The 15,968-nt window shown below is 45.0% G+C and overlaps 1 protein-coding gene across 4 annotated transcripts in view; it reads right to left on the reverse strand.

Annotated features, from left to right (window-relative positions):
• NSF (N-ethylmaleimide sensitive factor, vesicle fusing ATPase) overlaps window positions 1-15,968 on the reverse strand; it is a 55,710-nt gene extending 39,742 nt beyond the window's left edge. Inside the window, exons 1-5 of one of the 4 annotated variants that reach the window (XM_015885458.2) lie at window positions 15,876-15,968; window positions 14,717-14,845; window positions 7,403-7,488; window positions 2,461-2,560; window positions 559-598 (exon numbers count right to left, since the gene is read on the reverse strand). In XM_015885458.2, coding sequence (XP_015740944.1) covers window positions 559-598; window positions 2,461-2,560; window positions 7,403-7,488; window positions 14,717-14,803 — 313 coding nt within the window. In that variant the 5' untranslated portion in view covers window positions 14,804-14,845; window positions 15,876-15,968. Of the gene's footprint in view, window positions 1-558; window positions 599-2,460; window positions 2,561-7,402; window positions 7,489-8,923; window positions 9,014-13,582; window positions 13,667-14,496; window positions 14,600-14,716; window positions 14,846-15,875 lie in introns of those variants that run through there. The other 3 variants (XM_015885457.2, XM_015885455.1, XM_015885456.2) reach the window with 3 other exon arrangements.

Raw genomic sequence — 15,968 nt, forward strand, 5'->3', positions numbered from 1 at the left:
ACAAGCTGAGAGATGCAAATCAGTCTCTGAACACTGACAGTGGCTCAAAAGGCTCCATTTATTTGAACAGTAGAGTATAAACAGTCTGCAAGAACTCAAGACGCATCTCCTACCCTTCATCGAAATGCAGAATCCTTCACCTCTTGTCAAAATTGGCCTTATAGCATAAAGTAGAAATGCACCGTTTAACAGGGAAAAATCTTGTCAAAAGGGGAGGGAAAGCAAGAAGCTGTAGATTTCTTACAGATGGTGTGTCCAAGAGCTGAGCAATGAACACAGTGAGACACCCAGACAACAACAATCATGTTCTCCAAAGCCACAAGGACAGACAACATGTTCCATGTTCACACTCAGGTGTGGACAAAATATCCCAGTGGTTTTGAAAATGTTAGCAGACAGGAAACCAGCAAATATGAGAACAGTTCATCTCAGAAACGGGGGTTCCGTATTACTTGAAGAAGTGTTGAAGGTGTGGGGTTTTCCAATTCAGTTTCACTTCAGCACAGAAACATGGAACTCATTTCTTATACGTCAGCATCGTGCTGCTGTCTGACTTACCGTCTATCTCTTGTCCTATGGAAAGTCCAGCCCATTTTCTCTGTAAAAATAAGACAGAAATTTAAGAAAGCCTGTCCTTCAATAGAACACAACTACTAAAAATTTACTTTAAAAAACACAGCCCTTAGCTCCCCACCATAAAAACCTTAAGAAAAAGAGGGCAGACCTGGATGAAGGCCACAAAATTAACAGCAAGTCAATCAGTTCTATTAATAACCCCGATTTCCAACCTTGGGAAGTAATTCTGACCAACTTCCCACATATTACTAATCACCCCAGTTATCACCAAAGTTATCACACTGCATGTGTTTGGTGATATTTGTTGGGTTTTTTCCCCCCCATTCTGCTCCTTTTCTACTAAAGGTCAGGTACTATTCACAGTAATGCAATGGGCAAGAACGGTTTTTCCTGATTATTTAGTAGCTTAAATGTGGACAATAGTTGCAGGAAATTGTTACAATGTGCTTGAAGTTACATTAAAACTTGAAGTGATTAAAACTTGTCCAGGTAATTACTAAGAAGGGAATTTTTCAAGCCCATTGGCTTCCTTCAAATGCCTTGAAGAAGCTTTGTGCAGCACAGAACTGCATGAGAAATAAGAAATGGTTCACTAATATGAAATGTGAAAATCTATGACCTTTAAAGTGTCAAAAGTTATTGCTTAATAATTGCAAAAACAGTGTTTTTCCAGTGAAGAGTCCTTCTGACACAGATCAGCTATTGTGTACCTACAGCCCGCTATTCAGACTAGGCAATACCCACCATCTCCTAAATACCTCAACCTTAGAGAGGAGTGAATCACACAAGTATGTAAGTATCATTACACAAAGCTGTGGTAAAATTGCACTTGAAATGCTTTGCTTTGTGGTCAATTATGTTTGGCTTTTTATCCTGGAAGGATCAATGACCTTTTCCAAAAATGAAAATTTCCCCCTGAACTCCCTCCTCAATATCTTCATGGATCCAAACTAGAATTAGAGATAAGGAAAGAATTCCCTTGGTATATGAGGGATCAAGCCTCAGAAATGAAAGCCCTGGACAGGAAGTTTACGTATACTTTGGTATTTCCAAGCAAGTGAAAATAAACCACGTTTCCACATTCTGTCTCATTCTTTACAGTTTCCACCATTCATCTGCATGACCAGGAAGAATCCTTCCTTTCCCCTGACATCACAGTTCCCCAGCAAAAAGATATCCTAAAAAACCCACCTTCATCTGAAGTACCACACGACTTAATTCTTATCAGGAGAGCTTCCCCAGACCTACAATAGCTACTGCAATCTATAAAAGTGACCACTCAACAGTGAATGCATCCATTTCAGCCCTGTGATACAAGTATCTTCTATTGATAACTGTTTTTCAGCCTTGGCAGGTTAAATCATAACTGTACAGACAGTAACTTCCCACTCATCCGGACAAATATGAACAACCCATCAAGAAGAAAAAATAAGTACTTTTAGGGACTGTGCCAAGTCATCTGTTGAGGAATAAAGCCTTGTACTCAGATCTCAAGGACTCTGCTGCTTGACTGGTTACCAGTAGGCAAATATAAAAGCAATAAATCAGTGACCCCAGTTCTTGCAGTTCTATGCGTTGCAACTCACTGTGTCAGTTAAAGAGTAATTTTCCTACTGAGGAGTTAATTGTATCCATTATTTACCCTAAGCATCATTTAACATGCAGTAGCTTGACTTAATTAAGACCGAGTGAATAGTTACATCTATTTTATGCATTTAATTGCACATCTCCTCTAGAAATATTAATGATGAACATAATAAATGAGGAATCTTCCTGCAACACAACAAAGAAAATGCTCTAAAACGGAGGAAAACCAGAGAATGCTACAAATTCACAAACAAGGGGAGATGTTGCTTATGGTTTCTTTCTTGAAAGGCTTTATACCTGGGGCAAGCTGAAGGCGATGTTGCCAGGAACAACAGAGGGATGTGTCCTCAGTGTGAAGATGTATTTGTGGTTGGGAGAAGTCTTCACAACAACGTGTCTAGAAGAGAGAACAGGATTTTACTCCAACATTTACCCATATGCATTGCTCCCAGGCCTTTGAGAATTAAAAAGAAACAAGCCAGCCCATACCTGTAACAAAAACCAAAGAGGACTTCAGATATACGGTGAACTGGATGGTCTTTAAGGTCCCTACCAACCCAAGTCATTCTATGGAAAGGGCTCTGAAAGGAATTCTGCACTTCAAACCTATGCCACAATGCTGGCACATAGGTGTCCGACACCTACAGTGAATACAACATGATCTCAAAGCCCAAATGCAAAACATAACTGCAATTTAAATTTCCCCAAAAGCAGCTCTTTGCTTCAGGAATTGCACAGTACTGACATAACAGAACCAAACTATAACCACAAAGACATAAAATCAATACCACTTTCACATCACAAGTATGTCAGATCAAAACTGCAGTCTTTAACTCCAATAAAGAGTAATCCCCAAATGAGATAGATGATAAAAGAAATAATATAAACGAATCTTAGCATATTGTTCAGAAGTTTGACTGCAGTAAAACAGAAGGAATTCCAGTCCAAGAAATAAAATCAGAGGAGCACTGCAGCTGCTCCTCCAGTTTGCTCATGACCTACGGATTCGCTTGGAACTTGCTCAAGATCTGAAGACCAAAAATAGGAGCACTGAATTGGAACAGCAGATGTGCTGCACATAGAATCATTTGAGGTGGAAGGGACCCTTAAAGGTCATCTAGTTCAACTCCCCTGCAACGAACAGGGACATCTATTTTGGCTGCATTGGGTTTGCATTACAGTTTCAGCTACATGCGAAGAAAGAACATACAGCCCTCTGAAATTAGACGAAATGCATGGCCTGCATAGCCAAGGTGACAAGACACTGCTAATCACTGCTTACACACCCACAGCAGAAGCATTTTAATACATATCTTCTCAGTCAGGTGGACAAGCGGTTTGATTCTTTACCAGTTCTGGCCCTGAATTATCCATGAGCTGCCTAAAACCCCACTGCAGAAACGTGCACACTTCCATTTATTCCTGCCCCAAGCAGAAATCCAGAGCCTTGCTCCCTGTAAACAAGTGGATGTTAATTCCACATTCAAGAAGGATCCAAGGAACCATGGGCTGCTCAGCCTCACCTTAGGCCTAGGAAGGTGATGGAGCAAGTAATCCTGGATGACAAATCTATTAAAGGACAAGAAAACAACTGAGAATAGTCAACATGGATAGACAAAGGGAGATCCTGGCCCCACCATCCCACCTTCAGCCACCAGTCACAGCCCCCATGTTGGGGACAATACTGAATAAATGCTTCGTTAGTGACAGGCTGATGCTGATTCATGTGATGACTGTGAGGCCATCCAGAAGCATTTCTGCAGGCTGGAGACATGGGCTGGCACAAATCCCATCAAGCCCAATAAATAGAAACGCCACATCCTGCAGCTGGGGAGGAACAACCCATGCAGCAGCACTGCAAGGGAAATACCCACAAAGAAACAAATTACAGCTATTACGTTTGAGCGTTCCACTTGTGGAAAACTCCTCCAGATTGATGGCACTGCAGTCAAAGGATGGGGAGGACGAAAATCAACTTTCTGAAAAATTATAGCCAAGTGATAAGATTAGAAAAGGTCAAATCCTGCCATTCTACAAGGACAGCTGTCACAGGCAGGGACTGACAGTCAGACTGGATGATCTTACTGGTCTTTCCAGCCTTAACAATCCTATGATTCTTTTCAAGGACAGCAGAAGAAAGAATTCCAGAGGCTTCAAGCAACTGAAGCATTAAGGAGAATATCCAAAATATGGCAACAGCAGGAAAAATAAAACGTACTTTCTGATACCAATGTTCACCAGGAGGAAGCTTGGAGAGCTCATAGAGACACAAGGGGAAAACCTCAATCTCTTTAATTGCTTCTGCTTAGTACCAAACTAAAGGAGCAACGAGTCATCAGATATTTCCCAAGAGCTCTGCCAGATGAGACTGCTGCAGTAATCCCCATGCAAAATCTTGCTTGAAACTATCAGCACCAAAGTACAGTTGTAATGCCAGCTATTAGGAAGGGCTCAAGAACTGACCCAGGAAACTATCAGCTAGTAAGTCTTCTGGCCAGCACAATAGAAACTATAATATATAAAGGCTAATGGATACATGGGTTAGTGTTATGTTGGTGAAGAAAAAGCATAGTACTTGTGCAGGAGAGGATACCTTACACGTCTTTGCAAAGGTACGTTAAGGATCCAGGAGGCACCTGCTCACAACCTCACCTTAGGAACACAGAATCATTTAGATAAGAAAAAAACCTTATGATCATTAAGTCCAACTGTCAATATGGCCTACAGAAGGAAGCTTTGGGCAATAAAACACTACTAGAATGCTTCACACTGGAAAAAGAGGGCTTATGCTCTACAGAGGGTGGGTTTGGACCTTGATAGGAGGCTTTGAATCTTCCAAAAATCGGGCTTTGGACCCTCCAGCTCAGGGGCTACATCCTAAAGTAGTGTTCTGATCTCTTAAAATAGGCATTTGATTCCCAAAAGCATCTTTGGCTCCTGGCATGTGCCTTTGTGCACTGTAAAGGAGGCTTTCAGCATTGAAATAAAGCTTTGAGCCTTCACATAAGGTAGTGGTTGATGGGTGGGAGAGGGGCTGACCATTAAAAGAGTCTCTGGGTTCTAAATTCAGGCCCCTAAAATGAAGTTTGTCCTGTCAGAGAATACCACGGACACCCAAGAGGAGGCTTTGACACCTAAAAATAACACTCTGGGCCTCAAAATAAGGCTCCAGGTCTGAAAAATCGGGCTGAAGGTGATAAAACTATCTTCAGATCCTAAGTATAGACACTAGGCTCTGAAAGGAAGGGTTTGGTGCTTAATCATGAGACTGTAGCTTGTAAAATGGACTGCACTTTCTAGACACCAAGAGAGAGAGTTTAAAGCTTTAAGAGATTGTTTGTGCCATAAAAAGGAAATCCTGATTCTTAAAATGAGCCTCTGGACCCTACAATGGACCCTGAGAATGACTGAACCCCAAACTGAGGGGCTGGGTCCTTGAAAAAGGACCCTGGAACCTATAATTGAGAGAATGGCCACAAGCCTTACTCATGTCATCGCTTTTTGGCTCTATGTACATTGTGAACATCTGTTCTCGAAGGATGAGTCACAAGAAGATTAAAATTTCATCAGAAAACTCTGATGAGTAGAGAACTCACTAAGAATTGCACTCACTTCTATAGAACCAGAAAAAAAAAGTCACATATCCCACTAGTTTTATGTCTTTCTTGCTCCTTTTTTTTTTTTTTTTTTTTACTAAAACATGAAAAAAAAATAAGTTTTGTTACTTACATACATAAATTGTATTATGTATTTTACATGCAGCCCAAGGCAGTTTTATTCACTCAGCGTGGCCCAGGTAAGCCAAAAGGTCAGACACCCATGGGACAGCAGCATGTCACAGTGTCACTTATCAAACCAACCACAACAATGTACCTCATCCCATGAACTCATGCATCATAAAATCATGATTCATACTTCTCCAACACACAGAGTGTGGAAAACGAAGCATGAAAAGACCTATGGTGGCAGCTTGGAGCTAAACAATCTCACTAATCTACAGTCGAGGTCCCAGCTCTTGACCACAAGAACCAAATGTAAGAGTCAAAGCTAAAACCTGTAAAAGTTAACAAAAAAAATCCCTGCATCCAATCATGACTGGGGCAGTACAAACCAGAACTGCTGACAGCACACACATTGCTGCAGCAGATCATAGGGATGGTCTTGCTCAGTGCATCTGCAATGCAGCAGAATGACTACATCTTTCAGTGCTAGCTGAACACTGAGACATTTATACTGCAGCCTTTTACTTTTCAAAACAATTTATAGCATTTGTTCACAGTCAAACATATGCTGCCTGCTTTGTAAGCCCCAGTTTCTACAAATAGGAGGCTCCTAAGCAAGTCCCAGCGTACTGTTGCCTGTATATTTCAACAAATGCAATGAAAGTGTTCTCAGACTGAAAGGAAAGAGATCACATCCAAGCAGACAACACCACCTGCTTCCAATGCTAACTGTTTTCCTGGTTTGGGGGCGGAGGGAGAGGTGGTTTGGGTTCTGATGGTTCTTTGGCACTGAAGGTGCAGTGCAGGAGCTCTCCAGGGTGACAGAACAGCACAAACAGAGCCAAGTCCTGAAACACTGCCACCTCCCACCCTGCCTTCAGGACCATTCATTCTCCATCCTTAGCAGAATTTAGCTGAGCTCTGAGGATATCATTCAGTATCATTTCTTAACAGTGATTTCCATTAAAAAAAAAAAAAAATTAGTTTTAAACAAGTTTTGCCCTTCTCAGACAAATCAAATCGATTCAGCTGCACAGATTTGTAATTAAAGTATCCAAATTGTGCCCACACTCTGGTTGTCCTGCCCTGTTGTTGTCATGCATGAAAATCTCTAGAAGCAGAGGTGGTTTCCACTGACACTGCTCAGTACTCCAATGTGACGTGAAAGTGCCCCCAGTAACACAATTAAATGATACCAATCTAGCTGAAAATTATCTCAACTATGTAACAGGACCAACTAAAAAAAAAAAAAAAAGAAAAAAAAGAAGATGAAAAAGGGCCCGAGTTCCTGCATTAAAAAGTGTTTATAATTATTTCTAGCTTGAGAGCTGCTGAAGTATTTCTGAGAAAAAATTACCATTTTTGAGTATCTCCAGTTCTGAGAAAGCACATCTGAAGTTCTGGTCTCTAAAGACACACAATTTTTAATTAACCTACTGTATCTGAAATTCAATTCCACCTCTACTCAAGCTGTGAAAACAATTCCTTTTTGGTTAAAAGTTGAAAGACACACTTACTGTCCAGATGGGAAGTCTGCATCATTCACCACAGCACAGTTCGTTAATGACAGCTCATCAGTGGGGCATCGTGCTGCTTGCATAGGCTACGAAAGAGAGAGGTGAGAGAATACATCAAATCAAACCATATTTCTCCTTTATGTCTCATAACTTCTGTAAGCCCGTAAGAAATTAAGTCCCATGAGAGCACAGTCCGTTGCCACTGATGTGCTCTTCTCTCCATTGGTTTCTCCAAACTCTTCTAATCAACAAAGACGACTGTATCCAAAACCTCTGTCTAGAATGCCTCTAGAAATGTAGAAAGTGATGAAGAAGGCACGATACCCCTATGGCCAGACACAGACTGAAAGCTGTAATTCAGAGCCAAGCTAAATATGACCCTGCACGATACTATTTTCAGACTCCAAACCCAACTCTTTTCTTTGTCAGACTCAATTTTGCAGCCAGAGCAACCATTTGCCATTAGCAATAAGTTGACACTGACAATTCCAAGCATTTTCTCTTATGACATGCTTAAAACCCAATATGCTTATCTGGATGACTTCCCATGAGTTAGCATCACACACAGCACCCAGCCCATCACACCCCATAACTCTGAGCCACATGAGAAAAGAACCACAGTGAATTCATCTCATTGGAGCAGCTTTTCAGCTAACAGTGTGATTTCTCTAGAGCCACAGCTACTTGGAAATGGATTTATTCCTTATTTTATAATGCTTAACTGCCCTTGACACATGTGACAACAGAGCTACATTCTGGTTTCAGTCTTAAAAACAATTTTATCTACCCAAATCTGAAGAGTAGTGAGAAATTTAATTAAATATTCTCGTAATAATGGACTTTAGTGGACATCCAACACACACTGGTAAAGCACGTCACATTTCAAACAGGGTTATTCACCAGGTTATCAGTTCCTCAGTTTGCTGAGAGCAATGCAGCAGGTAGGATATTTCTGGACAAAACCACACACAGAGCTCCTGGATTAAGACTCTTTACAGCACGAGTCCTCAAATGCATTTTTAATCCTTCCTACACGAACTGTGAGCGCTGCTCCTCTGGGTTATTTCTGTCTGCTTTTGGGAATGTGCTTGCTTTGCTGTAAGGAAATGCAGAACATGAAGAGATGCACTGCAAACCCAGCACAACGTGCTCCTTTGCCAAGCTGTACAATGTGATAGGGGTGTGGGGAAATGCAGCTCCCCCTGCAGCAGCACCGTGCCAGCCATCCCACTGCCCACATTTGGGGTTTCAAATGCTACTTAAGCTTAAAGGAATAAAAGAAGCTGCCCTGATTTATCCAAGGACGAGACTCCAAGGACAGAAGACCTCTCAGGAGGTGACTCCATGTTCTCTGTGTCTCCTTCCTAGAGCCAAAGAAATCCATCGTGCAGCTCCAACACTGCAGTACTGCTCCTAAATCTGCATCCACACCAGCAGCCCCTGTTTGCTAAGAGAGAAAGGAGACAGTGTGATGCACTTGTGATAAATGTCACAAGGAGGGACAAACGTGAAGGACCTCACCCTTGGATTTATTCCTCTAATACTGATGTACAATGTGAGAATCCAGCACCAGGGCATGAAAATCAGTGCCATGCTCAGTGATCTTGGCATATAAAGCTAACAAATAGCTCCACAACAATAAAACACCATCACGTCCTCAATATCAGAGAGGGTTGTTTTTTTTTTCATTCCCAAGTTCCACGGATTCCTGTTTTCCTGCAATAAAATACAACATTGAATCATCCCTGCGCTTTGGAGAGCTCAGCTCAAAATGAAATGCTATTTGGGTATTTTCATCCACACGTAAAAACACCCATTCTCAGCCTGAATTTCAAGACCAGCATCCTAATAAAAGGCAAAAGCAAAGCCCTGCACTCACTTAGAAAGAGAATGAACCCTGAAATCTTTGCAGTACTGCAGAATACTGAGCACCAAGTATAACAGTATGGTTAATGTTTGTGAACTGTAAGGCTGATGACAGAGGAAGCTGAAGAAAAACACGTCTCCCATTACTGAAACCCCACGAGAGATTCGTTGGTGGTACACAATAGAAGCACACTGCTACCTGTCAGCTGAATGTAAGAGCTAAAACATTACACGGTAAGGCAAAGACACTCTTCATTTGGAACAGCTTAACTCATTTAATTTCCTAATCCTACCCAGGAGATTATCAAGCAGCTACTACAGCCCAGGCAGCTTTTGCTTTCTGCACTGCTTCTGCAAAGCAGACATGCATGAAGCATCGTGCCCAGCACAGTTTGTGCCAATGGATTGAGTGGCAACTGAACCTGAGGAAAGAAGTGAGAATAAATGAAGAGGGGAAGCACAGGCAGCAGGAGACTGCTGCACACAGATGGCAAACACCAGCACAGCGTGCAGGATGATGAGCTGAGCAGAGCTGGGTCAGCAATGGCCTGGGAGAAGGACACAAAAGATGATCTTCCAGCACAGGAAAGTCCATAGAGAAAGCATTCTCCTTCTGTGACCACAACCACACACAGCTGCACCAGGAGTAATCCAGGCCACCAGGATTATTGCATACCTTCTCCTGAACCACATCAGAGCACGGAATGCTTGAAAACACAGCGGCCAACCAAGTCCTTCCACAGGGCATCCTTCTGCTCTGTTCTTGCTGAGATAACTATGAGCTGCCCTCGAAACAGTTTCTGCAGCAGCCTGTGATTCACAGACCCTACGGGTGAGCACTGAGGCCAGAACAAGGCTGGCAGCACACGTTCCGAGCACAGTCACCATCTCAGCATAACCAGAATTTGTAAACATTTAATCTACAGCTTTAGATACGAACAGCAGTCTAACCTTCCTGACCTAACAGTTCTGAAATCACCGCAGCAGCCCCGTTTCTACCACAGCCTATAGGGGAATAGACAGCCCTCAGTGTCAGAGCTGATGGGTTTTTTAACCTCTGTAACACCCTGTATGGGCATCATCAGTGACCCATCACACCTCTAAGAACAGAACGTGGTTCAGTTGAAAACATACCCTGAGCACCTGCAAAGGCAAATGACTGCGGCTCCCTTAATGGAAGACACAGCCTAAGGAGTCACTGCAGATCTCTGCAGATTGCAATTATAAAGCAAAAACAAGCGAGCAAAAAGTAAAGCTTTAGTTGATAAGAAGACACAGCACTCAAATTTTACTAAATTAGTGCAAACTTCTAGTTTGCAGAGATACCAATTAGCAGCCATGGCAGTGCACGCACGTGAGCTATTTGCTGATCCCCTGAGGCACACATTTAGCAGGGAACACACTCAGCAACAGATGCCCTAAATGCTGCACTTCTAAAATTAAAAGCGAAGACGAATCATTAAAGTAGTTCACAGTTTGCTGAAGGTTTTCCTGGACGTCACAAAAAAATAAAGCTTTCAGAATTGCAGCTCAGGAGGCCCTTCTGTCTGCTCCATGTACCCTCTGTCTGCTGGGAGCTCTGGTTCTGGGTGGGGAGAAGCTGCATTCTCTCTATACAAGAAGCTCATAAATAGCAATTTTCTTCTCCTGTTAAGAGAGGAAAGTGAAGATCTTGGGATCAGCATTGCCTTTTTTTGCAAGGACATGGACATGCCTCCATGCAGAGTCAAGACAGAAGGGTCAAGACAGAGTCAATTTCTAAGGAAATTACTTCCCTTTCCCCCCCAAAAAACCATTTTATTGCCACAGAAGTGGCAAGCCCAGCAAGGAGAGGCTGTATTTATTAGCAGGGTGGTGACTGCTCTCACTTTGTTTGTAAAGCTTACAGCCCAACACGTTCAGCTCTGCAGGGAGTTTACTGACTGCAATGCTGTTTCACTGGGTACACGTGGCTTTAGGGTCTTGGATGCACTCTATCCATTACTTTGCAGTGTTATTCAAAACAGATCAGAGTTTCAAGACTGAGACGTTTATCAGATTAAAAAGTAAATGAGGACGACACCTGGACACACATTTCTTATTATTTGTTCAGGAAAAAAAAATACTCAATAAGGTCAAAAACACCCTTTTCATTTGGAATTGGCTCCAGGTGCTGCCACCCCTCGCTTATCCACACACACACCCCCAACCTGATGGGCTGCACCAGCACTAATTATTCCAGGACACTGACTGCTGCACCCAATTATAAGCAGCCCACGTTCCAGACCCAGCACCTCACCAGCAGAAGGAAATAACTAGATACAACTTGAGGGCATAACTTACTCCAGATTTTGTGGCAGAAGGTCATTGCTTTATTGCATCCCAGGAGGGCAGAGCAACGCGCTCTATCTTCCTGCACAGCTCACACTTGGCCCTTCTGAACTATCTGTCCTACATAGACATGAAAGAGCGTTCCAGCACTGCAGCAGGGTCAGAGAGCCTGAAGTTCTGCCTGGATTTAAATGAGATGCAGCATCAGATGGCTGCAGCTCACAATGACAGGATTTGTTAAGAAGGCTTTTCTATCAGCCATAGCGACATCAATAATTTTATTTGACTGAAAACCCTGTCCTGCCCGATGGGCATCTCAGCAAAATGTATATTTAGCTGCTTCCTAAGGACTGGATTTCTGCAGGCTCGAGCAGAGCTGATTTTATGACAGCATGAACTCACTCCAAGCTACATCTTAAGGCATCTCCCAAACTGGATCCTTTCCTAAATGACCTGCTAGAACCAAGGATAAGAAGATCTTGCTGCATCCCCTGAGCAGAGAAGGGAAATTCTTAATGAAGGTCCTGGCTGCCTGCGGTGAGAAAAGAATTGATATTCTCTGGTACTGAGGTTGTTGGGAGTGGTCAGAATCATAGAATTATTAAGGTTGGAAAAAACCACTAAGACTATCAGTTCAACCATCCACCCACCACCAGCACTGCCCACTCAACCGCCACCAGCTCCCTCAGCACCCATGGGTGGATCCCATCCAGCCCCACAGACTGTGGTGGTGCAGGTGGAGCAGCAGGTCTGAATCGTGGGGGTTTGCTCTGCTCCCCATCCCAGACAGCCAAGTCAGAGAGCAGAGAACTGGTCTGACCATTACAGACAGATATAAAGAAGGCACTGAGAACCCCAGCCTTTTCCTAATCCACAATGGTCACGTCCCCCTCCGCATCCAGTAAAGGGCAGAGATTCTCCTTAGTATCACACTGATATTTCCCTGTTGCTTTTTAACTATCAAGGTTTGGGGATGCTGTTCCTGCAACACTAAGCCAAGCAGCAAATCAATCATAGATGACAAGGCCAGACCCCATACCCACAAACACCCCACACCCACAAACACACCCTGATGGCCGACCATTTTATTCCAAATAATCCATCGTGGATTTCTGTAAAGCAGAACAACACACTTGCAGTGATTTTGCAAAGCACGGTACACAGCTGCAGAAGTGACCTCAGATAAAGACATTTCAATCCAGTTTTCTCCTGTTCCCCTATTTCTTTGGAAGCACTACAAGTGTCAGCAACAGAATAATGACTGCCACACTGCAAGAAAGAACTAAGTTGACAAATGGTTCTGCACCTACAAAGAATGATCCCCTGTGTTAGCTAAAAGGAGGAGAAATCAGAATGTAGACCAAAACACAAATCTCAGACTCAGCCTCACAAAGCATCCCACCTAAAACTGCCCTTTGATGCACTGCAAGGAGCAGAGCAGCAACAGCACAGAGTTCTGTACCACGAGGGACCACAGTCTGTCCTTCCCTGCAGTTCCTATCTATTTGATAGTTGATTTCAACAGGTATCTGCAATGTTCGGATCACTGATGCTTCTGGAGGGGTTGTGGTACAGTTCTGCAAGGTAAACCAACATCTGCTATTAAAAGAGTGAAACCAAAATCATTTCCAACCACAGATACAAGAAGCAAACAAGCCAGTGCCTCCCAGCCCTGCGTTGATGAGAACAGCACATCATGATGTCCCCGAATCCCAAACAGCACACAGGAAAATGATGGTGGGGTTATACAAGTTGCAGCTGTTGCATAACTGCAGCCACGCAGCTCTGCTTTTCTTCCTACACCACTTGTCCATGCAGCTGTCCATTCTGATGCAGTATGAGCTGAATCACAGTGCAGGACCAACAGCTTGATGCTTGCTGGAACAGGGCAGAGCAATCTCTGCACGAGCCACCTGCAGCCACTGCAGCTCTCTCTATGCATTCTCCAGGTTTAAGCATCTTTAAATCACATTAAGCAGGGGAGAGCATCAGCAGCAGGCTCACCTGTTGTAATGGGGATATCACACACCTCCATCCTCCCACACACTGCTCCTTATTTATACAGACCAGCATCCAACGTGACACTGAACTGTGTGCTGTTGGTTGCTCACCTGACCTCTGCATCATCCTCCTGCTGCCATCCCACATTCCTTTACACATTAAGGCCTTTTTGCTGATTATTTTAGCTAAGCAGTCACCAATAGGATTCCATTTATTTATTTCTCTTTAGGAAATTCACGATAAAATCACTGCACGGTCCTTCAGATGTGTTTCAATACGACATAATCTGGACCCACATTCAATGCTGATAGTGCCCAGGGGGATGAGGAGCCAGGAGGAACCCCACAGATCTGCCCCACATCCCAGCAGAGCCTCAGGGAACCCCACAGAACTGCCCCACATCCCACCTCGGGGAACCCTACAAACTGCCCCATATCTTATTTCAGGGAACCCCACAGACCGGTTCCTCAGGGAACCCAACACACTGTCTCACATCCCACCCCAGTGAACCCCACAGCCCTGCCCCACATCCCACCAGGGAGCCCCAAATCCTGCTCTACAACCCCAGAGTAGAAAGGGCCCCCACAATACCCTTAGGGGACCCTAAAATCCCCTATAACCCAAGAGGAACCTCGCAGCACCCTACAGCAGCCCGCAGGGGATCACAGAGCTCCTCGAGGGCCCTACAGGGACAGGGGCCCACACAGAACCCCCCCGAGGACCCCAAATCTCCATTCCCCATAACCACAAGGGGATCACCACAACAACCTTCAGGTACCCGAAGGCTGAGAGAACCCACCCTAACACCGAGCGAGGGGCAGCAGAGACAGGACAAGGCCGGGGGTAATGGGGTAAAGCATCCCACAGCCTGGCAAGAGGACAGGAAACAACCATCCCCCTCTCCCCCCCTCACTTACCCGCCCCGCCATCTTGTCGCCTCACACCGCAGCGCAGAGCCACGGGGAGGTGCTGCGCATGCGCAGAAAGGGGAGGAACGGACGGGAACTGAGAGGTCGCGGGTTCGAGGCTGAGCGCGGCCGTTTGTAGGGTAAGGGGGATCTGTTTTATTAGGGCATCGAAGTGTTATTTTCAGGGCCCAGAGCCCATATTTGGGAACAAAAAGCACTGTTTGCTCACCTGATGCCTAATTTTGCACACCTGGAGTCTTATTTTAGGGCCCAAAGCGTTATTCTTATGGAGCAAAGCCTCCTGTTGGCCGTCCATGGCATCCTCTGACAGCACCAACTGCAACCTGCAGGACAAGGCCTGAAATTCAGAGCCCAAAGTCTCCTTTAACAGCCAGAAAAGTGACAAACACACCCCAAAACCACCTCAAGGAGCCCTACAACCCGCCCCATATCCCACCCCAAGTAACCCTACAACCCACCCCAAAACCACCTCAACCTGCCCCATATCCCATCCCCAAGGAACCCTACAACCTGCCTCACACCCCACCTAAAGGAACCCTATAACCCACCCCAAAACCCACCTCAGGAACTGTACAACCTGCCCCATATCCCACCCCAAGGAACCCAACAACCTTCCCCACATCCCACCTAAAGGAACCCTACAACCACCCCACCCCCAAGGAACCCTACAACCTGCCCCACATCCCTCCTCAAGGAACCCTACAACCCAACCCACCCCCAAGGAACCCTACAACCCACCCCAAACCCCACCTCAACTAACCCTATAACCCGCCCCACATCCCACCCCAAGTAACCCTACAACCCACCCCAAAAGCCACCCCAAGGAACCCTACAGCCCGCCCCACACCCCACCTCAACTAACCCTACAATCTGCCCCACATCCCACCCCAAGGAACCCTACAACCCACCTCAGGAACCCTACAATCCGCCCCATATCCCACCCCAAGGAACCCTACATCCCACCCCACATCCCAGCCCAAGGAACCATACAACCCGCCCCACATCCCACCTAAAGGAACCCTACAACCCGCCCCACATCCCACCTCAACTAACCCTACCACCCGCCCCATGCCCAACCCCAAGGAACCCTACAACCCACCCCATATCCCACATCAAGGAACCCTACAACCCACCCCACATCCCACCTCAAGTAATCTTACAACCCACCCCTCACCCCAACCCCAAGGAACCCTACAGCCCACCCCACACCCCACCTCAACTAACCCTACAACCTGCCCCACACCCCACCTCAACTAACCCTACAGCCCGCCCCACACCCCACCTCAACTAACCCTACAACCCACCCCCAAGCAACCCTACAACCTGCCCCAACACAGCCCCATATCACAGGAGCCATCCTTCAGGACCTGCTTTATAAGGGCTTTCTTTGATGGGGTGTGCCAGCAGACAAGGGAAGATCCCCCACTGACATCTATCTGGATTTCAGCAGCATCTCCATA

The sequence above is a fragment of the Coturnix japonica genome, chromosome 27 (genome assembly GCF_001577835.2).
Source record: "Coturnix japonica isolate 7356 chromosome 27, Coturnix japonica 2.1, whole genome shotgun sequence".
In the NCBI taxonomy this organism is placed as follows: Eukaryota; Metazoa; Chordata; class Aves; order Galliformes; family Phasianidae; genus Coturnix; species Coturnix japonica.